Source organism: Perognathus longimembris, chromosome 14, assembly GCF_023159225.1.
Source record: "Perognathus longimembris pacificus isolate PPM17 chromosome 14, ASM2315922v1, whole genome shotgun sequence".
Classification (NCBI taxonomy): domain Eukaryota; kingdom Metazoa; phylum Chordata; class Mammalia; order Rodentia; family Heteromyidae; genus Perognathus; species Perognathus longimembris.
In genome coordinates, this window is record NC_063174.1 from 25,006,318 (window position 1) to 25,034,010 (window position 27,693).

Genomic DNA, 27,693 nt, shown 5'->3' on the forward strand with positions numbered 1-27,693 from the left:
ATTTATGAAACATACAAGGAAATTTTAATTGAAACTAACAAAACAAAAAATTATTTAAAATGCTGAAATGAAAAAAAAAATGGATTATCACTCTACAACTTGGCAATAAAAAACAGGCAACACTTAGCTTTATTTATTTATTTATTGCCAGTCTTGGGGCTTGAACTCTGGGCCTGTCCTTGAGCTTTTGTGCTTAAGGCTAGCACTCTACCTCTTGAATCACAACTCCAGTTCTGGCTATTTATGTTTAACTGAAGATAAAGAGTCTCACAGCCCAAGCTACTTCAAACTCTGATCCTCAGATCTCAGCCTCCAGAGTAGGTAGGGTTATAGGTGTGAGTTACCAGGGCTTACTACTATTATTAATGCTATTTCTAAGGGAATCTGGGCTCTGCATCAAAATATTCAACTCATTTTTCCAAAAGGAAATAAAATCAGAATCCTTTGAATATCGTAAAAGCAAAGAAAAGAGAAATTTATAGAAGTGGAGGTGGGTTTTATGGGGTAGAACACCAGCCTTGCATGAAAAAGCCAAACAAGATCATGAGGTCCTAAATTCAAACCCAAGTACTGGAACAAAAGGGGGAAGGGGGAAGCAGTTGAAAAATTCTAAGCTGGCTGTTGGTGGCTTGTGCCTATAACCCTAGCTATTCAAAAGGCTGGGATCTGAAGATCCCAGTTCAAAGCCAGCTAGCTGAATAGGCTATGAGACTTATCTCCAATTAGCTAGCAAAAAAACAGAAGTTGAGGTATGGTTTAAGTAGAAGAGAGCCAGCCGTGAGCAAAAATGCCAAGTGAGGGCATGAGGCACTAAGTTCAAGCCCAGTACTAGCACCAAAAAAATAGAAAAAAAAACCTTCTTACATAATTCTTCCAAATTCCACGGAGGGAGGGAGAATGGATGGACGAACTGCGGATGTAGCTCAGTGGCAGAGTGTGCACTCAGCAATCATGAGGCCGAGCACCAAAACAAAACAAAACAGTATTTTTTCCAAGCATATAAAAATGAATTATTAATACTAGCTTTACTTTTAATTAGATTATTGTTTTGCCAGCAGAGAAAAGTACTGAAGTATACTATATTCCCTCTGAGCACAATGGTTACTTTTGTGCAGAATGTACACTCTTAAAAGTTGACATGGTGGCTGGGAGTATGGCCTAGTGGCAAGAGTGCTCACTTTGTATTCATGAAGCCCTGGGTTCAATTCCTCAGCACCTCATATATAGAAAGCGGCCAGAAGTGGTGCTGTGGCTCAAGTGGCAGGGTGCTAACCTTGAGCAAAAAGAAGCCAGGGACAGTGCTCAGGCCCTGAGTCCAAGGCCCAGGACTGGCAAAAAAAAAAAAAAAAAAAAAAAAGTTGACATGATCTGGGTGCTGGTGGCTCAAACCTGTAATCCTAGCTACTCGAGAGGCTGAGATCTAAGCATCAAGGTTCATAGCCAGTCCATGCAGGAAAGTCCCTGAGATTTTTATTTCTAATTAGCTACCAGAAAACTGGAAGTAGAGCTGTGGTTCAAACGGTAGAGTACTAGCCTTGAGCAGAAAAGCACCCAGGCCCTCAATTCAGGCCCCATAACAAGAAAAAGAACAAAAACAGCTGATATGACACAAAGCAGCATATATTCTGAAAAAAATATATCCCTAAATCCTACTTTTATGCAATGGCAAATATAAGCAGAGTACATAAGAACGTATATGTACATACATTTAAGTATTCATGGAAAACTAAATTCTTAGACAGCTTTCACTTTTTTTTTGGCCAGTCCTGGGGCTTGGACTCAGGGCCTGAGCACTGTCTCTGGCTTCTTTTTGCTCAAGGCTTGCTTTACCACTTAGAGCCAAAGGTCCACTTCTGTTTATGTGGTGCTGAGGCAAGCATTCAACCGCAAAGCCATATTCCCAGTCCCTCACTATTTTATTTATTTATTTTTGTCAGTTGTGGGGCTTGAATTGAGGGCCCAAACACTGTCCTTGAGGGTTTTTTTTTTCTTCTTTTTCCTCAAAACTAATACCCTGCTTCTTTCCAGACTTTCCTGCCTGGGATGGCTATGAACTGCAATCCTCAGATCTCAGCCTTCTGAGTAGCTAGGATTACAGGTGTGAGCCACAAGCACCTGGCAATCTTTCATTCTTTATTAATAAGCAATAATACCCTATCTATACCTGCCCTCTATAGCTTAATATTTTCATGTAACAGAGCATCTAAAAGATCATTCCCTATGAGGTAATGAAAAATCTACTTCATTCTAACCATTAGAGAAAATTTCACTCTTAGGACTACCCACAATTAATTTATCTAGTTCTCTATGCATGAACAAGTAGGATATTCTGAATCTTCCATATGGTGCGATGTTCTTGCTCTATATACTCTGCAGTGTGTATGTATGAATATGTTCATAGGATTCTTCTGTTGCTCACTTAGCTGGAATGATAGACACAAGAAACCACATTCTTGAACTATTGAACCAGCTTTTGTTGGTTGAAATGGGATTTTGTGAACTTTTTGCTCAGGCTGGTCTTGAACTTCAATCCTCCTGATTTTATCCTCTGAAGTAGTTAAAAATGATTTTTTAAAAATTGAAAATTTTCAGAAGTGGAGTTGTGGCTCAATTGGTAGAGTGCTAGCCTTGACCACAGAGGCTCAGGGACAGCACTCAAGCTGTGAGTTCAAGCCCCATGACCACCACCAACAAATATATCACACACACACACACACACACACACATTCTTTCTTTCTCTCTCTCTCTCTTCCTCTCTCTCTCTCAGAAGTATTTCAATATTTCAAATTTTCAAAACTTAATTCAAACAAAAATTATAATTTAAGAATACTATTCTTACATTGAAAGTTTACAAGAACTAGAAAAATAATTCAAAGGTAGAAATATAAAAGCCATTTACCTTCCCACTTTGTGGCTGCCAAGCAAGTCTGCAGATGGATTTTGCATTTACCACATCATTGCATTTTTGTAGTAGTGGCCAACTAATAGCACATGTCTGGATTTTTAAAAAAGAAAATTTATTTCTCTTTATGATAACTCCCCCCAAACTGAGTTCACTTAATAGGCAGGTTCTTCAAACTGATACATATCTCAGAAAGAGCAATTTATTACTTTGATTATAAAACTTCATTAGGCTAAATTGTTTCAAGTTCTTCAAATGTCTTGGATATACTTACATATATATTTTCTGTGCAGAATAAGCAAACAATATAGCCAATGAATAAACATGCAGAGAAAAGATCCCTCAGTATCTTAAAATTTTAACATCTACAAATATAAATGAAACTTGAAATGTCTACTATAAAATGTTAAGGTGTCAAGGTCAGAACTAAATAGTTCAAGAATGTGGGGATGAACAGAGGCTACTGAGGCATATCTGTGCAGAAATTCTTTTCAACTGCCACATTACTTCAGAAATGCCCTACATGGTCTGATTGCCTCAGGAAGACCTAACTGTTCTTTATCACTCCAGAGAACATTTTCTGGACATATTCTTTAAAACCTATTATTAGAAGCATATGTAACTCTCTAAGTGTGGTCTAAGCCTCAGTTTTGCACCACCAACATCCAATAGAAGACCTAACATGTGGTAATTATTTGTAAACATATATAAAAGATATAAATCGATCATTCCCCTTGTGATCAGGCATAAAAGCAATCAAGTCTTTAACATACTTTCACATTATTCTACAATTTTACAATTTGATCACAAAAACACTTAAAGCTACTTGAAACATACTACCAAAAAAAGTAAGTATTATGGCCCAATAATACAATATGTGACACCCACTACAAGACAGAAATTGGCAAACAGTTTTAAATTTAAATTGATGAGTTTACCTGATTGGAGATATGCCACACTCTGACAGATCCATCACAGCTAGCTGATGCCTGAAGGAATAAACAACACATTTCCCTAAAATTACAGCCATGAAACAACATAGAAATTGGTTCCATTGATTCAATCAAATAACCTTTCACTAACAGGGTGAAAATTTCTGCTAATTCTCTCATAACCTTATACACATTCAGGAAACATACAAGGGTGATGGGAGGATAATTACCAGAAAGATGTCCTTAGGATCAAAAGAAAGACTTAAAACAGGGGCATCATGTCCTCGAAATGTTTTCTGTTGGCTACAATCCACCACATCCACAATCTTGACAAGAAAATCACTATAAACAGTAAAAGTAATGCATTTAAACATATGCCAACTCAAAAGCATCTGCTATCATTTCAAAAGCATAAGAGTGAATATTATGTCTTTATACTAACTTGCAAAATTTGGCACTCAAATTTAATGATAAGCTTTTCAGCCTTTACTTTATAAAGATTTTTCACACTGTTAAAATATAAATCTCCTAAATGGCTTCTATATAGTCACACTGTAAGCTCCTATTATTTGGTAATCAAATTACAGTCACATTTTTAAAGTACTATGTGTTTCATTCCACCTCAACAAGTCAAACAATTACATTTATCCTATGAAAAATAAGCATCAAGGGAATCCTCAAAATTTCAGATTGTACAATCCAGATTCTACCTAAAATAATTTTTAAAATTTGTATCAAACTATCACCATTCCCTGATCTCTTTTAACATTCTGAGTAAACTGTTTGCAAAGCAATATATTTTTTCAGTTCACAAAACAATCACATGATTGTCATAAAAACTTTTATTTATTAAATTTCATCCACCTTAAGTGAGATAAGCCAAGCTCAGAGGGACAAATGGAGCATGTGTTCTCTCATATGTGGAAGCTAGGTCTAAAATACCCCACGACATGATAAACTATCCACAACTTGAAGCATTCACACACAGTGAAACCAGTGGAAGACACTTTTAGGGGAGGAACACAAAGGTGCAATGCTGCTATGCCTGTGAACATATAAAATAATAGTTATCAAAATGAACTCCAGGAAATGGAAACACAAGGTTTTCTTCCTTTTTCTTTTCTTTTTTGTCTTATTTGCTTGTTTTTCTGTCTTTGGGAGGGTAAGAGGGGCACAAAAATGGAGAAATATAGGGTGAACAAAAGCAGTGGCACTCAGAAGAAACTATGTTGAAAATGAACTATCTAACATGTAGGTGGAGATGAGAGGGAAAAACTGGGAAAGAATGAAGGAAGGGGGTGACATTGTCCAAAAAGAAATGTACTCATTACCTGACTTATGAAATGGTAACCCCTCTGTATGTCACCTTCATAATAATAGAAAAAAAAAACTTTAAGGAAAAAAATTTTTACGCACAGAAATTTACTTCAGAGAAAAGTGGAGGTGTGGCTCAGGTGGTGAAGCACCTAAGGCCAGAAGTAGCTGAGATCTGAGGATCAAGGTCAAAGCTCGCTCAGGCAGAAAAGTCCCCATGAGACTCTTTATCTCCAATTAATCACTCAAAAACAAGAAGTGGGGCTGTGGCTCAAAGTGGCAGAACACTAGCCTTGAGCAAAAGAGCTCAGGGACAGTGCCCAGTCGCTGAGTTCAAGTCCCACAAGGAACCAAAAAAAAGGACCTGCCTAGCAAGCATGAAGCCTTTAGTTTAAACCCTGTACCTATATTCCCCTCCCCTGCAAAAAAGAAAACCTTTATACTAAAGATGTAATAAGAACAAGTAAGAATTCATTGCACAGAATCCTAAAATATTATCCTGAAATAAATGAATGAGGCTTTTTGCCTTCTAACATTTTTCTTCTGTCAGATCCTTACCTTGATCCAGCAGCAATTTTAGTACCATCTCCATTAAAGATCACATGGTTTGCATTTGTAGTGAAGCGGGTCAATATGCCATCTGGAGCTCCTTCAGGAAATGTGTGGACTTGAACGGTATTGTTGGAAACTGCAGTGACCAACTTTCCATTCTAAAAGAAAATAGAAGAAACATTGGCATAGCAAGCCCAATATGGTTGGCAGTATCCCAGTATCTACCCACTGAAAACTGCTGTAAGAAACACCAAGCTTTCTTCTACACATAACTCATTCTACCTCTACAAGCCAGTCTTTTAGCCTGTGGCTTCTTTTACTTCTGTTAAAAAGAAAAAATAAAGGGGGGGGCGGGGGTGCTGGGAATATGGCCTAGTGGTAAAATGCTCGCCTCATATACATGAAGCCCTGGGTTCGATTCCTCAGTACCCCATATATAGAAAAAGCCAGAAGTGTCACTGTGGCTCAAGTGATAGCGTGCTAGCCTTGAGCAAAAAGAAGCCAGGGACAGTGCTCAGGCCCTGAGTTCAAGCCCCAGAACTGGGGAAGGAAGGGAAGGAAGGAGGGAGGGAGGGAGGGAGGGAGGGAGGGAGGGAGGGAGGGAAGAAAGAAGAAAGAAAAAAAAAAGCGGCACTGACTGGTGGCTCCCACCTGTAATCCTAGCTACTCACAAGGCTGAGATCTAAGGATCACAGTTCAAAGCTAGCCTGGGCTGGAAAGTTCATGTGACTTCTAATACCACCAGAAAACTGGAAGTGGCGCTGTGGCTCAAGTGGTAGAGTGCTAGCCTTGAGCTGAGGAGCTCAGGAATAGCTAGCACCCAGGCCCAGAGTTCAAGCCTCATGACCAACAAAAACAAACTGTATTTTTCTAGATCTCAAATGTCTTAAAAAATGAAAACGACAGGGCTGGGGATATGGCCTAGTGGCGAGAGTGCCTGCCTCATATACATGAGCCCTGGGTTTGAGTCCCCAGCACCACATATACAGAAAATGGCTAGAGGGGGCGCTGTGGCTCAAGTGGCAGAGTGCTAGCCTTGAGCAAAAAGAAGCCAGGGACAGTGCTCAGGCCCAGAGTCCAAGCCCCAGGACTGGCCAAAAAAAAAAAGAAAACGACAGGAATTTTTCATTAATGTTTTCAATATTTATATACATGTCATTTTCTTCTGTTTATATTTATTTGATTGATTGGGCACTACTAGAGTTTAAATTCAGGGCTCATGCTTACTAGACATATACTCTATCCAGCCCATTTTTATTTAAGTTATTTTTTGGGTAGGGGCTTGCATTTTTGCTTAGAAATCCTAGACCATGGTCCTCCTATTTATGTGTAGATGGGATAACAAGAACACACCACTACACCTAGATATAGTTGTTAAGATGAGGTTTTAAACTAACTCTTTGCTCAAGCTGGCCTCAAAACACAACCATCCTAACCTGTGCTTTTGAGTAGCAAGGATTACAGGCATCAGCCACCATCCCTAGCCTCTTGTGTATTTGCCCTTTGACTCAACACTGTTAATAAGTCTTTCCTATTTTATCTTAAAGTTTTTTGGCAAGTTACAGCATTCTTATATATCTTGAATATTATTTCCTAAGGGAAACAAAGGAAAAGAACACATCTATATTCAAAGTCTCCATAAAAGTATGTTCTCTCAAGCATAAAAATCACATCATCTCACATCAACTGACGAAACTATTTTTACTACCTTCAAAGCACACGAGTATGCCTTTTCTCCAACATTAATGGATTTAGGATCATCATCATCCAAGTCTTCCCAAATCCTCACATCACCGTCACTTCCACAAGTCACAATACAACTGTGAAGTAAACATATACGTTAAAAAGCCATCCAATTTCATGCATATTAACTTGCATTAACATGCATATTAACTTGGAGTGCTACCCTTATGTATTAAGTAAAACCAAGATATTAGCATTATTTTCTCATTTTATACAACTAAATCTCAATCTGTATAAAATGTAGATGAGCTTAATACTCTCTATAGAATGACTTCTTAGTAAAAAATGTAAGACACATAACTGTAATTTCTGCAATAGCAAGAACCATGTCTATCATGCTCACAACCATATCCAAAGCACCAAGCAGTTTCTGACACATAGAAACTTTAATAAATGTTTGCTGAATGAATAAATGATAGATGCATGCTTTCAACTATCCAAAGGTGATTGTTCAAATAGCTATTGTATCTGTCATAATTTGTTTACACCCTCATCTTCTGAGTGTTTTGGTTCATTTAGTGTATCTGAACATATACAAAACAAACCACTAAAGATATATTTAGGGCTGGAACTGTAGCTTAGTGGTAGAGTATTTACCTAGTGTGCATGAAGCCCCAGGTTCAAATCCTCAGTATCACATACACAGAAAAAGCCAGAAGTGGTGCTATGGTTTAAGTGGTAAAGTGCTAGTCTCAAGCAAAAGCTGGTCAGGGACAGTGCCCACGCTCTGAGTTCAAGCCCCAGGACTGGCAAAAAAAAAAAAAATATATATATATGTATATATATATCTACATATACACACATATGTAAATGCTATAATTACATACTCTGTTATAATTATGTTACTATACTTTATATGTGTTTTAACAAATATGTACACGTTTTATGTTATTACTAATACACACATAATTATACATACGAAAGGAAATAAAGAAAAACTGTAGATGTTAGGAAGAAAAAAATTAATTCCCACCTAGAAGAATTAGAAGGATTCATAAAAAAGTAGTATTTAGAAGTCTAAAATACCATGACTCAGAAAAAAGTGCTACAAAAACCAGCAGTCGAGGAGCACATCTGTAACCCCTATGGTCAAGAAGCTGAGGCAGGAAAATCATGAGTTCAAGGTCAGCCTGAGCTACAAGGCAAGACTTTAAATCAATAAAGAAAAAAATGCTATTTACACTGGGAGTTCCGAGAAAGACAAGCTATGCTGAGACTGCTAACAAGAGCAGTTTCAAGCACATGATCCAAAACAGGAATTTCATAAAGAAAAGGAACTTTAGCCAGGTACAGTGGCTTAAGCCTATAATCCTAGCTACTCAGGAGGCTGATATCTGAGGATCATGGTTCAAAACTAGCCTGGGCATTAAAGTCCATAAAACACTTATCTCCAATTAATTACAGAAAAAGCCAGAAGTGGCACTGTGGCTCAAGTGGTAGAGTGCGATCCTTGAGCAAAAAGAAGCTTAGGGACAGTGCCTAGACTCAGCATTCCAGCCCCATGACTGGCCAAAAAAAAAAGAATAGGAATTTATTCAGTGTAGACAATCCAGGAAATGAGAAGGAGAGGAAGGCTGGGGTCATTAATACCAGATTCTTGTCACTATGGATTAGACAGGCAGAACACAAGTCTCAGTTTGCACAAAATACTCCTGGGTTTGGGTATCCAACTGGTTTGGTCATTTGGGATAGAATTTTTAACTGCAAAACACATTAGTAGAGGCTGGGAATGTGGCTTAGCAGTAGAGTGTTTGTCTGGCATGCACAAAGCCCTGGGTTTGATTCCTCAGCATCACATAAACAGAAAAGGCCGGAAGTGATACTGTGGCTGAAGAGGTAGAGGTAAGTAGTTGAGCAAAAAGAAGCCTAAAGCCAACCCCAGGACTGGCAAAAACAAAAACACATTAGTAGCTGTTGCATCAAAATTGGCTGGGATAGGTTTGGCAGACCTCTTCTTTGCACTTCCACCTTTTGCCATGACCTGTTTAATAGTGTAACACACATGCAACATATGGAATTCTCACCTTAACATGGTAAGTCTGAGAAATGGCTGGTGAAAACCCTTTTTGCCAATCTTTCTCTTTTTTGTTGTTTGTTTTTGGACAGTACTTCAATCTAAACTCAGGACTTGTGCTTGCTAGGTAGGCATTTTGCTACTTGAGTTGTGCTTTAGTTATTTTTCACTACAGCCAGCCTCAGACTGCAATTCTTCTACCTAAGGCTTCCTGCGTAGGGGTGGAATAGTAGGAATATATCACCACATCCAACTTATTGGCTGAGAGATGGGGGTCTCATAAATCAGCTGTGGCTGATCTCAAAGAATGATCGTCCCAAGCAGCTGGGACTACAAGTGACCCACTTTGCTAACAGTTTCTAAATGCAGCATAACTAACAAAAGAAATGCTCAAAGTTTTAAGTGCCAACTGATAGGGCCAGTCAGAAATCATAACAGAACTGAGAAATATAGGCAGAAGATTCAGCTAAGGAGTTTGGTATACAGCTCTTAGAGTACTCTTAACGGTCCTCCAATAACAATCTTGTCATACACTGTATTAACTACTTACTAATATCATAGCTTCACTATGCTTTTCAAATGTTACACACACACACACACACACACACACACACACACACACCTCATAAGCCTTTCAATAATGATGAGCTATAGATGGACAGATAGACATGTACATACATTTGGTATATTAACTATTCTTCTTGCTTTTTTTTTTGGCCAGTCCTGGGGCTTGAACTCAGGGCCTGGGCACTGTCGCCAAGCTTCTTTTTGCTCAAGGCTAGCACTCTACCATTTGAACCACTGCACCACTTCTGACTTTTTCTGTTCATGTAGTACTGAGGAATTGAACCCAAGGCTTCATGCATGGTAAGGTAAGAACTCTACCACTAAGCCACCTTCCCAGTCCAACAATTTTTCTTAGTTGCATTTAGTTCTTAAGAGTAGGAAATCTTCAACTCCCCCATCCAACTTAGCCAGGCATAGGAAGCACAACTATAATGCCAGCACTTGGGGGGCTAAAGCAGAATTTCCAGCTTCAAGCCACCTTGAACAACATAGCAAGACCCTATTAAAAAAAAAAAAAAAAGAAGGCTGGGAATGTAGCTTAGTGGTAGAGTGCTTGCTTAGCAGACCCTGGGTTGAATTCTTCAATATCCATAAACAGGAAAAAAAAAAAAAGCCAGAAGTGCTGCTGTGGCTCAAGTGGTAGAGTGCTAGCTTTGAGCAAAAGAAGCCCAAGGACAGTGCTCAGGCCCTGAGTGCAAGCCCCAGGATTGGGGGTGGGAGGGAGGTGAGCAATCAAGTTAAGCTTTTAAAGTTTTGTATGAAATGCAGTTAATGAAAACCTAGCTCATTAACACCAAAGTTTACCCCTACAAAACCAAGCAAGGATTAAAACAGTAAAAAGAAAGATGAAATGGTGAATGACTAAATTCTGTAATTCTATATAACTGCATTTTGAAATATTTTGACTTATGGGAAGAATCTTGTGATTCAATTCCTATATTTAGTGGCATTAATTTGTGTTCTATGCCAAAAATCAAATAGAGTAGGCTTAAAATCTGTGAAACACTCAAAGGAACCATAGAGATAATCAAATACATTTTGTCCTTAAAAATATCAAAGATGCCAGGCACCATTGACTCAAGCCTGTAATCCTAGCTACTCTGGAGCCTGAGGTCTGAGGATGGCAGTTCAAGCCAGCCAAGGCATAAAAGTTCATGAGACTCTTATCTTCAATAGACTACTCAGAAAAGGCCAGAAGTGGCGCTGTGGCTCAAGTGGTAGAATGCTAGCCTTAAGCATAAACCGACTTAGGGACAGTGTCCAGGCCTGAGTTGAAGCCCCATGACCAACCAAAAAAAAAAAAAAAAAAAAAAAAATCAAAGATGCCAGGCACCAGTGGCTCATGACTGTAATGCCTGATCTTTAAATATTTTTGAGTGACCCAGGGGCTAACTCTTGAACTTCTTTTTTTACCTATATTCACACGCTGTCTACGTGATTTCATCCAAATTAACAGCAATGAATACCTTCTATATACAGTACACACCCCACATTTAGGTTCCCATCCAGGACCTCAATGCTGGAGAGAGGCAATAACTAAAAATACATATAATTCTCTCTTGCTCACGTTTTTCTTAGATTCATTTACCCATCTGTTTTCTTTATATCTCCAGTTAAGTACCTCAAAAGAAACCAGACATCAACCATGCCCAAATGCAAATGCTCTACTAGCTGCTCCCTCTAACACAGGCAACTTTTCAAGTGCCAAGTGTTTCCAACAACTGCAGCATCATTTTCTCAACTGTCCTATCCCACAGTGTGGGATCCTTAACACCTCTCTTCATCCTTAGTACATGGATCGTCCCATTGACTTCTCATATTTCCTGAATATGTGTTATTTCTCCCCACCCATATCTGCTCTAGTTCAAGTTCCCAGAACATTCACCTAAACAAATACAAACACCGAACAGTCTGCAACTATTCTTGCTCCTTCTCCAAATCATCATTCATGCATCACATTTCTTCTGCTTCAAACCCTCAATACCTTCCCATTGATTTCAGAATAAAAACAAAGTTCCTTCTTAAAAGCAGAAGGCCACTGGGCAGCAGTGGCTGACGCCTATAATCTTAGCTACTCAGGAGGCCGTGGTTCAAAGCCAACCTAGGCATGAAAATCCATAGGACTTTAAGCTCCATCTAAGCACCAAAAAAGCCAGAGTAGAGTAGTGGCTCAAGTAGCAGAGTGTTAGCCTTGGCAAAAAAAAAAAAAAGGTCAAGGACAGCCTCAAGACCCCTGAGTTTAAGCCTCAGGAACAGAAAAAACAAACAGCAGGCCTTGCATAAGACCACCTTGCTTATTGTCACTCATCTCTCATCAATCTCAGCATTCTTCTACATTTTAGTACCAATAACTTTTGGGGGTTTTTTTGGGTTTTTTTTTTTTTTTTTTTTGCCAGTCCTGGGCCTTGGACTCAGGGCCTGAGCACTGTCCCTGGCTTCTTCCCGCTCAAGGCTAGCACTCTGCCACTTGAGCCACAGCGCCGCTTCTGGCCGTTTTCTGTATATGTGGTGCTGGGGAATCGAACCTAGGGCCTCGTGTATCCGAGGCAGGCACTCTTGCCGCTAGGCTATATCCCCAGCCCCTTGGTTTTGTTTTTGTGCCAGTCCTGGGCCTTGGACTCAGGGCCTGAGCACTGTCCCTGAGCCACAGCGCCACTTCTGGCCATTTTCTATATATGTGGTGCTGGGGAATCGAACCCAGGGCTTCATGTATACGAGGCAATCACTCTTGCCACTAGGCCATATCCCAGCCCCTAACTTTTGGTTCTTGATCATACCATGGTCCCTGAGGTAGCCATAGCAACTTTTAACCTAGTGTTCCCTCTACTTATAACACCAATATCCACCACCACACTGACACACATACCCCCACCTGTTTATACTTCTCAATCCTATTCAACCTTCCAATCTCCTCTCAAAAAATACTTCCTAAGAAGCCTTTCCCACCACTTCAAACTAAACATCTTCCCCTCCAAAATACTTATCATTACACATATCATTTAGTACTTCTAAGTGTATTTCTATTTTTTGTTTGTTTTCACCTTGCCAGACCACTGACTGAAGCAAAACCACACAACAGGCCACAACTACTTCATCCAAAACCAGTATTTCTAATGCTCTTTCTTGACAGCTTATGGGTTATTAGCAAAAGGCCCACAGAGTGCTTTTAAAAGAGGGGTTGAGTGTACTTCTAAATACACATTTGTTTTTTGTGCTTAACTTGAACTCATTGTCTATCAACCCCCAAATACCTTAAGCTCAATAAAGGAAAAGGTCATCATGACTTGTCTACTCTACTATATTTCTAGCCCCCAGAACAGACACACATATTTTTCAATGAATCAGTCAACAAAGGAGGGGCAGTGAAGTCACACAGTAGACCATACTCCATGGGAATGAAATAAAAAAATCAATACAAGAAAATATCCCTGTTGAGGGACCAAGCAGAGGAAAATAATTTTTTTTTAAGTCGGAACACTTAAGAAAGGGAAAAAGCATCACTAAAACCAATGGAGCTATCATACCAAACAGAACAACAGACCGCTGATTTTGACAAAGATTATCTAGGGACCTGACATAATTTATGTGAAACGCTGAGAAAATGAAAAATGGGCGGTGGGGGGAGCTCGCATCTTTCCAAGATTTCAGTAGACTAAAATTTCTGATATACTAAGTAGTATAAGACAGTCCGAACCAAACAAACGTACAGAAATAATTTGTTCCAGTTTGGATGCCAATATTATTCCTCTCTCCACTGGGTCATTTTCGATTGAAAAATGAAACATTTCCACTTAAAAAAATGAGTGAACAAATATTTGCACTAACAAAATCCTTCTTTTCCTCAAAGAGCCTTACCTCCCAGAATCATCAAAACAGACGTCCGTGTGTCCTTCTGTATGTCCATACCTCACCGGCTTCAGTGTGGCCGGCATCCTTCCCTTCCCCTACCTAAAAAGAGATCAGAGAACAGCGCGTCTGACTCTCAAGAGGAGAGCCGAGCGTCCTGCGGGGGAAGAAGCAGGGAAGGTCGGTCACCCCCGTGTGGCACCCCGCGAGATACAGCGGGAGAGGGCCGCGCTTCTCCTCCGCGCCGGCTGTGGTGAACCAGGGAGGACGTCCGCAGCGAACCCCGAACCCGCGCGTTCCAGGACCGGAGAGGCTCAAGGCGAGGAGCACCGCCACTGCCCGCGCTTCCCGCGCTCCGGCGCGTTCGCCGCATTGCGCCTGCGCGGCCCGCCCACGCCGCGCGCGGGTCGCACCCCGGGTCGCGGGGTGGTGGCGTCAGCAGCGCGCCGGCGGGGAGGAAAAAAGAGCCGGTTGCCGACCGAGCGAGCGAGGGAAGAGGGAAGCCAGACGCGGAAGTTGTGGCGTGCCGAGGGAGGCGGCAGTAGAGGGGACCGTGGAAGTCAGAGACTGGAACCGAGGATTTCTGGGGGTTCGGAACGGGTGGCAGGAAGACATCTGCCGTTTGGGAATTGCACGAGGTGCCGGAGGGGCCGGGCCTCTTTCTCCACTTGAGCGAACGCCCAGAGTGATGGCGATGGTGATGGCGGCAGCTCCCCGGACCGCCCCGCAGAAGCTGCCCTGCGGGAGGTGAGCGGGGAAAGCGTGGCCGCTCTCTGGCCTGGAGGACTGGGGTCTTGTCTCTACCTTTCAGGCTGACATCCCAGCCAGCCTTATCCGGGTTCTTAAACGGGTCCAGCCACTCGGCGCACGGTTAAAGACCGGATCTTTGGACATCTTTAGAGAAAAGGCGAGACCTTAGTGGTATCCTTCGTGCTTTCTCCTTGTCATTTCTGTAGGATCAATTACATGATTATTTCTGCACTATCCAGATAGCCCTTAAGAGGACAGTGCCTTGTTTGCCTATTCAAATCCCATCCAAAGTTCACCAACGTGAGGAGTTCCAACTGAATTATATGAGTGAATGCTCCTTTTGATCCTTACAGTATGTGTCAAGGTCTTGGCCATCTAGTATGTACTCTTCTTCACCTTCTTCCTCGACTAGTCTTTGGTGAAAACTTTCACACTGATATTCTTCTAGTATTTATCGTTGAGGTTTTTTTTCCCCTCGGGGTCTTTGTGCTACCTATCTGCCAGTTTCAGTCAGAGTCATTTTTTCATTCAGAGTCGTTTTTTCATTCAGAGTCGTTTTTTCATTCAAGTTCCGTTGGGGAAGGTTGCAAGTGCATTCAATTTATGAATGAAAAAGAGGACTGATCGGCTCAAGAAGAATTTGGGATTTGTAGAATAACCTACTGTTGATTTCCCACCACAACAAAGGTACCTGAGTTGATCCTTTTTGAGTACCTTAATTTTATCTGGAGATCATTCAGGTCTGGAGTAGTAGAGTGAGTTACAATTTTTGTCCAACTAACAATATCATTGGGTAGAGTGTGGAATTCAGAGAAACTGGTAGTATTCATCTCTATATTAAATAAATGGTGAAATTTATTCAGTCAGCATAAGAGAAATCTGCAAATTGAAACCGGAGTTACAGCTGTAAATACTGTAGATGTGATGTCTATAATTCTAAAACTGTGAATGGTACACATGACCTTTCTTTCCACCTTAGCAATCAAGCATTTGACTCACAAGAGATTCACATGTTGAATGAGCAAGCCTAGAGATGGACCAGTCCTAGGTTTTCATTTAACTGTTGACACATTGTATGACCTTGAATATGCTGCTTTTCCTGAAGGTGGAATTCCTCATCTCAGAGATGATGCTTAGCACCACCAAAATGTTAATACATAGAAAAAACTAGGGAAATTGAGGTGATGGGTGGGGTTATTAGGGGATGTGGGAAAGTGTTGAAAGGGGTGACATTTATCAATACACTTTGTACTCATAAACTGAAATATTGAATGGTAACCCTTTTGTACAACTACTTAAAGATAATGAAAATTTAATTTAAAAACAAAATAATAGGAGATATTCATAGATGTATATAAAATGAATTGTTAATAATGTCTCCAATTATTAATGGGGTATGTTTACTGGTTTTACTTACAGTGCGGCTAAATCATCCAGTAAAATTTTCTATGATTAAGAGTTAAATTCTTGCTTTTGCAAATACTTGTTTTTACTATTTGTTTCAAATGCCTACAAGTTGTAATGGCTTCAGTGAAGTGAGATCCTGTTGAGGGAAATGGACATTCAAATAATATGCAGAAAGTGATAGTGCAGTAATAAAACCAGTGTAAATTAAATACTGTATTGCAAAACCATCTGGTTATTTAAGATACTATTTAAAAAAATAAACCAATGTAGCTGTATCACTGTCTAAAATTTTCTGAAATCAATATATTTATCATTGCATCATAGTTACTCATAGCTGAATGAACTAATTGAAAATTATGAAGATTCAGGTGACAGTGAAGGTTAGTTGCTGTATTGTAACCACTTTAGTATCCTCAGACTCACAAATACTGTTGGTCTTAAGGGCTTTAGAGTGAGAAAAAATACATACATTACCATTCTATCAATTATAATATTATCTATGTAAGTAATACCACTATGTACTAATACTGCCTAACGGAAAGAGTTGTTTTTTGTTTTTACTGACTTTTCAATAAAACACATACTTGATGTAAAACGTTACTAATCCTGTGAAAGATGAGTCTGGAAGGAAAGAGTAGCTGAAAAGAGTGAAGTATTGAAAAAATAACATTGAGGTGGATTAGAAATCTACAGATATTTTTTTTCCTGAGTATATTCTGAAACTATTTTAGAAAATAATACTTGCCCTTTTATAACTTAGTAAGATATAAAAGAATATAGCAGCATAAATTGTCCAAAGGCACATATCTACTAGAAACATAATAGATTCTGACAAATCTAAGTCATTTGCCTAGTCAAGGTAGTCTACCACTTGCCTTTCCAAATCATAACTGTTACCACGAATGTCAAAATTTGACAGCACATACCATAAAAGCAATTTTTTTTGGAGAGGGGTACAAGATTGGGTCTCTTTGACTTCAACTCATTTTGTAGCCTTGGCTAGCTTCAAATTAGAAATCCTCCTGCCTCGGCCTTCCAAGTATTGGGATTACAGGTTTGTGCCACCATACTCAGCTTTTAAAAAGGGAATTTTATTAAAATCTACAGTCCTTTACTAGTTTTCAGTTGGAGCTTATTACCTAAACTTAAATATAAGCATATGTAACTGATAGACATTAGAACAATCTATAGTCAATTTTAATTGCCTTTTTCTGTAATCTTATTTACTAAATTAGCTTGCAAGAAACTACAATACAAATATTTTGTCATTAAGTGTAACCCTAACTACTTGGGTGACTGAAAGCAGAAGGATTATTTTTGAAACCAGCCTTGGCAGGAAAGGTTAAGATACACATTACCTCAAAAATAACCAGCAGGGCTGGGAATCTGACTTAACAATAGAGTGCTTGCCTTGCATGAATGAAGCCCTGGGTTCGATTCCTTGGCCACATAAACAGAAAAGGCTAGAAGAGGCACTGTGGCTCAAGTGGTAGAGTGTTAGCCTAGAGCAAAAAGAAGCCAGGGGTGCTCTGGCCCTAGGTGCAAGCCCCAGGACTGGCAAAAAAAAAAAAAAAAACCCACCCAAAACCCAGCAAAAGTAGGGTTGGAAGTGTGGCTTAAGTTAGAGCTCCTGCCAAGCACATTCAAGGCCCTGAGTTCAAACCTCAGGACTTTCATAAATAAATAATGAATAAATAAATAAAATGGCTATTTTCATCCATAGTATTTTTCAGTATTTTAAAACTTTAAAAATCTTTAAAGAAACATACTTAATATTAGTAGTAATGTAAAATACTTTATGCTATTTCAGAGATGCTGGAGCCTTTTGAACTTCAGATTTTTCAAGGTATGTTTTTTTGTGTGTGCAGATTTTCTAGCTTTAAATATACTCTTGGGGTTTTTTTCTCCTTAATTTTGTCACTTTCTCACTTCCTAGTTTTAGCAAAGTGTTAAGTATAATACTACCATTAATTTCAATTAATGTTTTAATTTTAGTCCTAACAGTAAAAACATGACCAGATTTTTACAGTGAGAAAACTAAAGCTAGATGAATTATCATTTTTTCTAATATTAGGAATCAAACTAGGACCTCAAGCTCTACCACTGAGCTATCCTCCCAGCTCTTAAAATAAAATTTTTCAAAAGAAGTAGCATACCTGGGCTGGGAATATGGCCTAGTGGTAGAGTACTTGCCTCGCATACAGGAAGCCCTGGGTTCGATTCCTCAGCACCACATATGTAGAAAAAGCCAGAAGTGGCGCTGTGGCTCAAGTGGTAGAGTGCTAGCCTTGAGCAAAAAGAAGCCAGGGACAGTCCAAACTACAGGACTGGCACAAAAAAAAAAAAAGAAAAAAAAAAAGAGGTAGCATACCTAGAGAGTAGTAGAGTTTGAATATTGACTCCTGTTTAACAGTTTAGCAACTCATACTATTTCATCTGCATTGTAGCTAAGATTACAGGCATGAGTTGCTGGCACCCAGCAAAAATATGTTTGATTCAGTTTATTTCTTGAAATGTGTTAATGGTGTATCTTAGATATTCTGGTTTTCTAAGATACTTTTAATCCTCCTTCTAGAAATTCATGTATTGCTATCTCTTAGTTTTCTGCTCTTCAGATTAGCCTTCATTGACAGATTTCTAGACTTTTCTCCTTATCTCTAGCTCAGGGAATATACTTTCGTTATAATGTGTCCCAAAAAATTGGAAACTATTGTGTGGAATGTGTGTTTTGTTTTGTTTTGTGGGAGTGATGTTGGGGATTGAAAGGAGTTAGCCTGAAACGTATTGGGCGGTGGGCAGGAAGGCTAAGTCTTTGGGCAAAGCAGCATGTAGGCAATATCTGTAAAAAGTTTTACCCAGGTGCCTGTGGCTCACACTTGTAATCTTAGCTACTCGGCGGGCTGAGATCTGAGGATTGCCATTCAAAACCAACCCAGGCAGGAAAGTTCCTGAGACTCTTATCTCCAATAAACTACTCAGAAAAAGCTGAAAATGGCACTGTACTTCAAGTGATGGAGCGCTAGCCTTGAGAACAGAGAGGTGAGCCCTGAGTTCAAGCCCTGAGTTCAAGCCCCAGGACCAGCAAAAAAAAAAATCAGTTTGCATCCCAATGAGGGCTGGGAATGTAGCTTAGTGGTAGAGTGCTTGCCTCACATGCATGAAGCCCTGGGTTCTATTCCTCAGTACCACATACAAAGAAAAAGCCAGAAGTGGTGCTGTGGCTCGAGTGGTAGAACACTGGCCTTGAGCACAGAGAGGCCCAGGGACAGTGCCACGCCCTGAGTCCAAGCCCGAGGATGTGCCAAAAAAAAAAAAAAAAGTTAGCCAATGAAATGCTTTGTAAACATATACTAGATAAAAGGGCAGAGAGGATATAAAAGATGAGAGCCCTTTGTTCTCTCTTGGGAACTTGGTTTTGGAGGACATAACTGCACTGAGTCTGTGCTTAGCACTATAAACTGCTTCTGATAACAGAGCCTGGTTTCCTGTCTCCCTGGTTTGAGAACCCACAACAGAACAACAAGTACTTGAGTGTTAGCTCAAGATTTTATACTTGTTTAGGCAAGCTCTCTAGCAGGCCTTTTGTACGTTAAATTTTCATATAAAGGCACATGTGTGCATGCGTGCATGTGTGTCTGTCCGTCTATCTCTCTGGTTCTCTGTGTATCCACATCCATGTGCCCCAGTACTAGGGCTTTAACCTGTGGGGCTAGAAACTCTCCCTGGGGTTTTTCCCTCAAGGCTAGTGCCTCCTCCACTTGAGCCACAGCTCCACTTCCAGAGCTAAGAGTCTCACAGACTTCCCTTCCTTGGCAGGCTTCAAACTGGTCCTCCGATCTCAGCTTCCTGAGTAGCTAGGATTATAAGCATGAGCCACAAGTGTCCAGCTATATGATGTTTTCTTAACCAACATCATAGAGGACATACATTTTCCAGATAATGTTAAACCTCTTTAGTATTTTCTATATAAAGTGAACTAAAATTACCTACCCAGCCTTATTTGATAGAACTTACTACTACATTAATCTTTTGTTTGTGAATTTGTCACCACAGGTATTGATTTTGTTATCCTTGCCATTATTCTTACTGGTAGAACCTGGGACCAAATGTCTACTGAATTTGCAAACTTTCTTGAAACTGCTTTTATATAAACTTTCTTTTTAGACACTTGCCTCTTGTTCATTAAGAAATAATGATTTTTTTAATGTCACTTTTTACTCCCCAGAGTCATGTGTAACATAGCTCCCTTCATTAAAAATGAATTATTGGATCAGGAACCTAAGTAGCTTCTCCGGAATGATTTTTTTCACCCTCTTTAAGAAAAAAACTTCTTGAACCTTTTCCCGTTCAGAAGCATGGTAATTGGGTTCTCAAAATGCTAGAAGACTACCCTTGAGCAAAAACATTCAGGAACAATGCCCAGGCCTTGAATTCAAACCCCCCCAACTGACAAAAAAAAAAGTTATTTTCATTGAGAGCAATGTGATTGAGTTTTATGTTTTTAAGAATTTCCAGGCCAGGGCTGGGTATATGGCCTAGTGGCAAGAGTGCTTGCCTCATATACATGAAGCTCTAGGTTCCATTCCTCAGCACCACATACATAGAAAAGGCTAAAAGTAGCGCTGTGGCTCAAGTCTCAGAGTTCTAGTAGCCTTGAGCAAAAAGAAGCCAGGGACAGAGCTCAGGCCCTTGAGTTCAAGTCCCAGGACTGGCAAAAAGAAAAAAAGAATTTTGAGGCCAGGCACCAGTGGCTCTTACTGCCCTAGCCACTCAGGAGGCTAAGATTTGAGGATCTCATTTCTAAACTACCCTTGGCAAAAAAAAAAAAAAAAAAAAAAAAAAAACCCTGATATTTATTTTCAGCAAAAGCTGAAAGTGGAGGCATGACTCAAGTGATAGAGTACTTTTCTTAAAAGTTAATCAAGAATACAAGGCTCTGAGTTCAAGCCCCGGAACCAGTATTCCCTACCCCCAAGAAAAGAGTTTTTTTAGTGTGGAGGACAATATACCTCAGTGATAGAGCACATGCTTTGTGTGATGCCTGTGTTTGATACCTAACACCACAGAAGAAGAATTTTAATTTAATGGAACTTCTGAAAAATGTTAAGACAATCCCTGTCTAATGTTTTTTTGTTTTTTGTTTTTTGTTTTTTTGGGCCAGTCCTGGGCCTTGGACTCAGGGCCTGAGCACTGTCCCTGGCTTCTTTTTGCTCAAGGCTAGCATTCTGCCACTTGAGCCACAGCGCCACTTCTGGCCATTTTCTATATATGTGGTGCTGGGGAATTGAACCCAGGGCCTCATGTATACGAGGCAAGCACTCTTGCCACTAGGCCATATCCCCAGCCCTGTCTAATGTTTTTAAATGTAAAGGTGTAAGAAGTTTCATGATGGATTGCTAATCATTCTTGTAAAATTCATAATGGAGGAAGGGATTCTGAATTTATTTATTTTTATTTTTTGCCAGTCCTGGGGCTTAGACTCAGGGCCTAAGCACTGTCGCTAGCTTCTTTTTTCTCAAGGCTAGCACTCTACCACTTGAGCCATAATGCCACTTAAGCTTTTTCCGTTTATGTGGTGCTGAGGAATTGAACCTAGGGCTTCATGCATGCCAAGAAAGCACTCTACTGCTAAACCACATTCTCAGTCCCCTGAATTTTTTTTAATATGTTCTCTAGCATAAGGAAAGTAATTACTTTCTCAGTAATTGTTAATAGATTAATTACTTATATATGAAGTATAATTAAATATATGTGCTCTTAGACCAGTGCTGAGGCTCATATCTCTAATTCTAGCTACCTAGGAGGATAAGATTTAAGGATGACAGTTTGAAGCAACTGAGTCAGGAAAGTCTGTGATACTCTTTTCTCCAATTAACCACTGAAAAGCCAAGTGGCTCAAGTGGTAGAATGCTAGCCTTGAGCAAAAACGTTCAGGAACAGTGCCCAGGCCCTGAGGACCCACATCCCCCCAAAAAAGAGAGAGTGTGTGTATGCACATACTCTTTTTGTTCATTTGTTTTGTTTTTGTTACCAGTGCTGGGGCGTGGACTCAGGGACTCAGCACTGTCCCTGGCTTCTCTTTGCTCAAGGCTAGCACTCTACCTCTTGAGCCACAGTGCCACTTTCTATGTATGTGGTGCTGAGGAATTGAACCCAGGGCTTCATGTACACGAGGTGAGCACTAGGCCATATTCCCAGCCCTGCACATATTCTTAAAAATACATAGTTGTCTGTGAAGTAACACAAAGTCACTTGTTATCTGACTAAAGGTTGTGAAATTTAATACATTTGTTATTTTGTGAAAGAAAAATACTTAACTTCTTTTAAAAATTCATCAACCTATTTAAGATACGTTGTCTTGAGATAACTAGCAAGCCTTGTGTGTATAAGATTTCAATGATCATATCTCATTCAAAGTATTTTAAATATTCTCACATTTAAAATAATACAATCCACAAGTCAATTTCAACATCATGTCCACAGTTTCAATACAATGAAAATGAGTGAAGAAATGCAGAGGGCAGCTATAACTCATCAGCTTTTTGAAACTTCCATTCTTAGCTCAGGAACAGCATTTGTAACCCCCTAACAGTGAATACTGTCAACCATATATCCAATTGTTCTGTAGCTTTCTGCCTATTGAGTCTCATCTCTGTTTGACACATAGATCTTTGTTCAATTTGAAGTACTTGGAAGTAAATATATCTTTGCTTTGTAATTAGTTCAGGCTAAAGGTATTCTATGATTTCTTCATTATGAACTAGTCTGCAAAACTAGCTTAAGTGTTGTAATAGCAAAACAACTCACTGGGTATAGTGACTCATACTTGTAGACCCAGTTGCTCAGGAAGCAGAGATGGAGTCCAGGAGATTAAAGTACAAGACCAGTTTGGGTAAAAAAATTAGCAAGACCCCAAGCAACCTCAAGCAACAAACAAGCTGGGTATAGTAATCCGGGCCTATTGTCCCTGCTACTCTGGAAGCATAGACAGCTCAAGGCCATCCCTAAGAAAATAAAATAAATAAATAAAGCAAAAAAACAAAATCAGATAAAATTAGAATTTTGAATGATTATATACCATTGAACTCACTAAATCAAAATAGTAAGTATAATTACCAGATTATTTGGAAACAGACTATGGAAATCTGGACCACTACTTCATACTTTTAAATACTTGCAAATTATATTTTCCAGTATAGTTGCTTGTTTCAAATCCTCCTCTTTCAAAAATGGATTAAAGTACCTGTAGACATTACTTGACTATTGAGATTCTTAATGTTCTGAGATTAAGAAACTTAATTATAATGACAATATTGAGTAATTGATGTTCCCCATCACAAAATTCAGCCTTTCTTTGTACAACTTCTTCCCTCATTCCTAAATAATTGGGCCAGGAATGGGAATGTGGCTCGTTGGTAGAGTGCTTGCCTAGCATGCATGAAGCCCTGGGTTCAATTCCTCAGTACCACATAAACAGGATAAGCTGGAAATGGCACTGTGGCTCAAGTGGCAAAGTGCTAGCCTTGAGCAAAAGAAGCTCAGGAACAATGCCCAGGCTCTGAGTCCAAGCCCCATGACTGACAAAAAATAAAACTGGGCCAGCCAAGCTTCAATGGCTCATGCCTGTAATCTTAGATACTCAAGAAGCTGAGATCTAAGGATCACAGTTCCAAGCCAGCCCAGGCAGGGAAGTCTATGAAACTCATCTCTAATTAGCCAGAAGTGGGGCTGTGACCCAAGTGGTAGAGTGCTAGCCTTGAGTGAAAAAGTTCAGAGACAGCTCATAGGCACTGAGCTCAAGCCCCAGGGCCCACACCAAAAAAATAAAATAAAAATAAAACATGAAAACCCTGGGGTCCAGCCAGACCAAGCCAGTGGCTCATGCCTGTAACCCTAGCTACTCAGCGGGCTATGATCTAAGAGTCACAGTGCAAAGCCAGCCTGGGCAGGAAAGTCCATGAGATATTTATCTCCAGTTAACCACCAAAAAGTCCAGAAGTAGAGCTGTGGTACAAGTTATAGATCATTAGCCCTAAGGGCAAGAGCTCAGGGACAGCATCCAGGCCCCGAGTTCAAATCCCAGAACACATACACATAGAATGCAAAGAATCTGAGCATGCCTATATTTCAGTCCTCAGACTAATAATCTAAGGCCCAGGCAGACAAATCCAAGAGACCCTTATTAATTAACCAGCAAAAAAGTGGAAGAGTCTGAAAGTGGTGCTATGGCCCAAAGTGGTAGAGCACTAGCCTTGAGCAAAAATGCTGAGGGAAAGTGCCCAGGCCCTGAGTTCAAGTCCCACAACCAACCAAAACAACAGCAACAAGCAAAAAAAGGGGAGGGAGGGTAGTGCCTCTAGTGGTATAGGGCTAGCCAAGCATGAGGCCCTAAGTTTAAGTTCCAGAACACACACACACACACACACACACACACACACACACACATAGAATATGAATGTGTTTATGTTAAATGAGAAATTTTTATTCAGTTTCATCAAGTTGGATAATTGTCTAAATTATCTGTATTTTCTAAAAACTGCATAGACTAATAGTGATGTCTACTAGTTACTGAAATATAATGTTGGGAGACTTAAAATGAATTGACAAAACTCCAGTGGGAATGCTTGCTTGATATTCCTATTGTTTGGTAGTATTTAACAAGTTCTTGCAGCTTTATAACTTTAAATTCTTTATATTTTAATCAATAGGAAAGGAAATGGAGAAACAAGATAGAATAGCGATTCTCAAAGACCAACTCATAGATGTGTAACTATCTTTGATGAAGAATTGAGTGGTCTATCATGAAATGAAAACAAAGTGAGAAGAAATAGGCACAAGGTTTACTTCAAGACTAGGAATTGTTTACATTTGTCCACATGCTATGACATTGAAAATTAGCTGTGGGAGGGCTGGGGATTTGGCCTAGTGGCAAGAGTGCTTGCCTCATATACATGAAGCCCTGGGTTCAATTCCCCAGCACCACATATATAGAAAATGGCCAGAAGTGGCGCTGTGGCTCAAGTGGCAGAGTGCTAGCCTTGAGCAAAAGGAAGCCAGGGACAGTGCTTCAGGCCCTGAGTCCAAGGCCCAGGACTGGCCAAAAAAAAAAAAAAAATTAGCTGTGGGAAAGAAACTTACTCGTGATGCTATGGCACAATGAAATTATGGGAACAGAAACCTGGGACACAGCCACTATTCTCGTTTTCATATACTAATTATATTTTCTTTATCTTGTATGTGATTAGAGATTAATATATAAACAAACTATAAGATGGACAACAAATGTCTAATGACCTTTTTTCCTCCTTAGATTCATCCAGAAAGTAACCAGAAGAAACTTCCTGTCAGCAAAACTGAAAAAGCAGCATCTATAACACTGGAGTTTGTGGATGATTTGCTAAAATGGCAGAAAGTAGTGAGAATAATAGTAAAAATGTAGATGTAAGGCCCAAAACAAGTCGGAGTAGAAGTGCTGACAGAAAAGACGGTTATGTATGGAGTGGAAAGAAGTTATCTTGGTCGAAGAAAAGTGAGAGTTCTGATGCTGAAGCAGTGGATGTTGTAGAGAAATCTGAAGTTGCTTTAAGGAGCCAAGAAAGGAAGTACAGCTGCTCATCCATTGAGTTGGACTTAGACCATTCATGTGGACATAGATTTTTAGGGCGATCTCTTAAACAGAAACTGCAGGATGCTGTTGGGCAGTGTTTTCCAATAAAAAACTGTAGTAGTCGGCATTCTTCAGGGCTTCCATCTAAAAGAAAAATCCATATTAGTGAACTTATGTTAGATAAGTGTCCTTTCCCACCTCGATCAGATTTAGCCTTTAGGTGGCATTTTATTAAACGACACACCGCTCCAATAAGTCCCAAATCAGAGGAATGGGTAAACACAGACTTACCTCACAGTGAATTGAGGGATGGTCAGCTAAGACAAAGAAGAAGCATGGAAGAAGATGTAAACTGTTTCTCACATACCAGTGTTCAGCCTTGTGTCATAACTGCCAACAGTGCTTCATGTAGAGGTGGTTCCATGACTGGCTCTGTGATGAACCTGGTTTCAAATAACAGTATAGAAGACAGTGATATGGACTCAGATGATGAAATCATAACACTTTGCACAAGTTCCAGAAAGAGAAATAAACCCAGGTGGGAAATGGATGATGAAATCCTACAGTTGGAAGCACCTCCTAAGTACCACACCCAGATTGACTATGTCCATTGTCTCGTACCAGACCTCCTTCAGATCAATAACAACCCATGTTATTGGGGAGTTATGGATAAATATGCAGCTGAAGCTCTACTAGAAGGGAAACCAGAGGGCACCTTTTTACTTCGGGACTCAGCACAGGAAGACTATTTATTTTCTGTTAGTTTTAGACGCTATAGTCGTTCTCTTCATGCTAGAATTGAGCAGTGGAATCACAACTTTAGCTTTGATGCACATGATCCTTGTGTTTTCCATTCGCCTGACATTACTGGGCTCTTAGAGCATTATAAGGACCCAAGTGCCTGTATGTTCTTTGAGCCACTTTTATCCACTCCCTTAATCCGGACTTTTCCCTTTTCCCTGCAGCATATTTGCAGAACAGTTATCTGTAACTGTACGACTTATGATGGCATTGATGCCCTTCCAATTCCTTCTTCTATGAAATTATATCTAAAGGAATATCATTACAAATCAAAAGTTAGAGTTCTCAGGATTGATGCACCAGAACAACAATGCTAAGAAAAGGGTAGGAACATGGGAATAATTACATAAGTATTTTCATTTAATGTTTTATTTTTTTCATTATTTTTATACAAGGGCAGTTGGAGTCCAAGATAAACCTCTGCCCTTAATTTTATTTCCAGATCAGCTTATTTTTCTTATGATACACTGTTGTTTAAGGTTGTATATGAGCAGTTAATAGTTTTTTTTTTAACTTGCTGGCTGTTTGGTTTTTGTTTTACTGTGTAGATTGTATTCTTACGTTTTTTCTTTATATATTTTCTGGGCATATTTGAAATTTGGTAGATAATGAAGGCACTTGAATATTCTGCATTTTATCATAGAGGAAAACTTTACATGTAAAATATTTTTGTTAATCTATGTTGTCAGTGTTCCTATGCAACAAATACAGTTCATCCATCCTGTTCTCATTGAATTTTGAAGTTCCTCAGTAAAGATGTGTTGTAATTCGTTCATACTGATGTAATTGACTTTATATAATTTGCTAATAGGAATGTTGAAGGTAACAAAATTATTCAAGGTAAAAATTTGTGTGTGTTTACTTTAAATATTAACCTACTGAGATTCAAATGAGGACATGACTTTCTAGAGGTTCATTTATTCTACAATATGGCAGAGTCATTTATTATTCCAGAATAGGTCTTTCTTGACCTGGAAGAGTTATAACATTGTCAAAACATAAATTTCATTTCTCACTGGTAGCTTTAGAAATAGTGATTACAAGGGTTGAAGACTAAGCTCAAGAAGTAGTGTCTGTCTAGTAAGCATAAGGCATATGCCATCAGAAAAAAAGAAAAATAACAGTAACAGAATTATAGTTTGTAGATTCTACAGCAATTATAGTTTTTCTTCTACTTTTCTCTTTTATTGAAACTCTGAGCCTGTTATTTTGGGGAAATTCTGCCATTTACAAACAGCCACAAATCTCCACCGGTAGC

General features: G+C 39.5%; 2 protein-coding genes and 1 non-coding gene across 4 annotated transcripts in view; 1 reads left to right on the forward strand and 2 right to left on the reverse strand.

The window, feature by feature from the left end:
* The window catches only part of Wdhd1 (WD repeat and HMG-box DNA binding protein 1), a 60,560-nt gene extending 46,337 nt beyond the window's left edge, over positions 1 to 14,223 (reverse strand). Inside the window, 6 exon segments of the mRNA XM_048362948.1 lie at positions 2,900 to 2,995; positions 3,841 to 3,891; positions 4,065 to 4,176; positions 5,707 to 5,858; positions 7,409 to 7,520; positions 13,880 to 14,223. Of these exon segments, the coding sequence (XP_048218905.1) occupies positions 2,900 to 2,995; positions 3,841 to 3,891; positions 4,065 to 4,176; positions 5,707 to 5,858; positions 7,409 to 7,520; positions 13,880 to 13,956 (600 nt within the window). The 5' untranslated portion in view covers positions 13,957 to 14,223.
* On the reverse strand, positions 13,065 to 13,200 carry LOC125363700. The gene has a single exon (XR_007213293.1). It is a non-coding gene; the product is annotated as a small nucleolar RNA SNORA21 (small nucleolar RNA).
* A 104-nt stretch (positions 14,224 to 14,327) lies between the features above and the next one.
* On the forward strand, positions 14,328 to 27,165 carry Socs4 (suppressor of cytokine signaling 4). Of its 2 annotated transcripts, XM_048362949.1 has the most exons (3): positions 14,328 to 14,617; positions 17,838 to 17,873; positions 25,338 to 27,165. In XM_048362949.1, the coding sequence occupies exon 3, from the start codon at positions 25,430 to 25,432 to the stop codon at positions 26,750 to 26,752; it is 1,323 nt and encodes a 440-aa protein (XP_048218906.1). In that variant the 5' UTR covers positions 14,328 to 14,617; positions 17,838 to 17,873; positions 25,338 to 25,429; the 3' UTR covers positions 26,753 to 27,165. The 2 variants fall into 2 exon arrangements, with proteins under 2 accessions (XP_048218906.1, XP_048218909.1); XM_048362952.1 differs by lacking the exon at positions 17,838 to 17,873.
* The last annotated feature ends 528 nt before the right edge of the window (positions 27,166 to 27,693 follow it).

Coding starts and splice junctions, on each gene's coding strand:
- Socs4 (XM_048362949.1), top strand. CDS start 25,430: ATGGCAGAAAGTAGTGAGAATAATAGTAAAAATGTAGATGTAAGGCCC.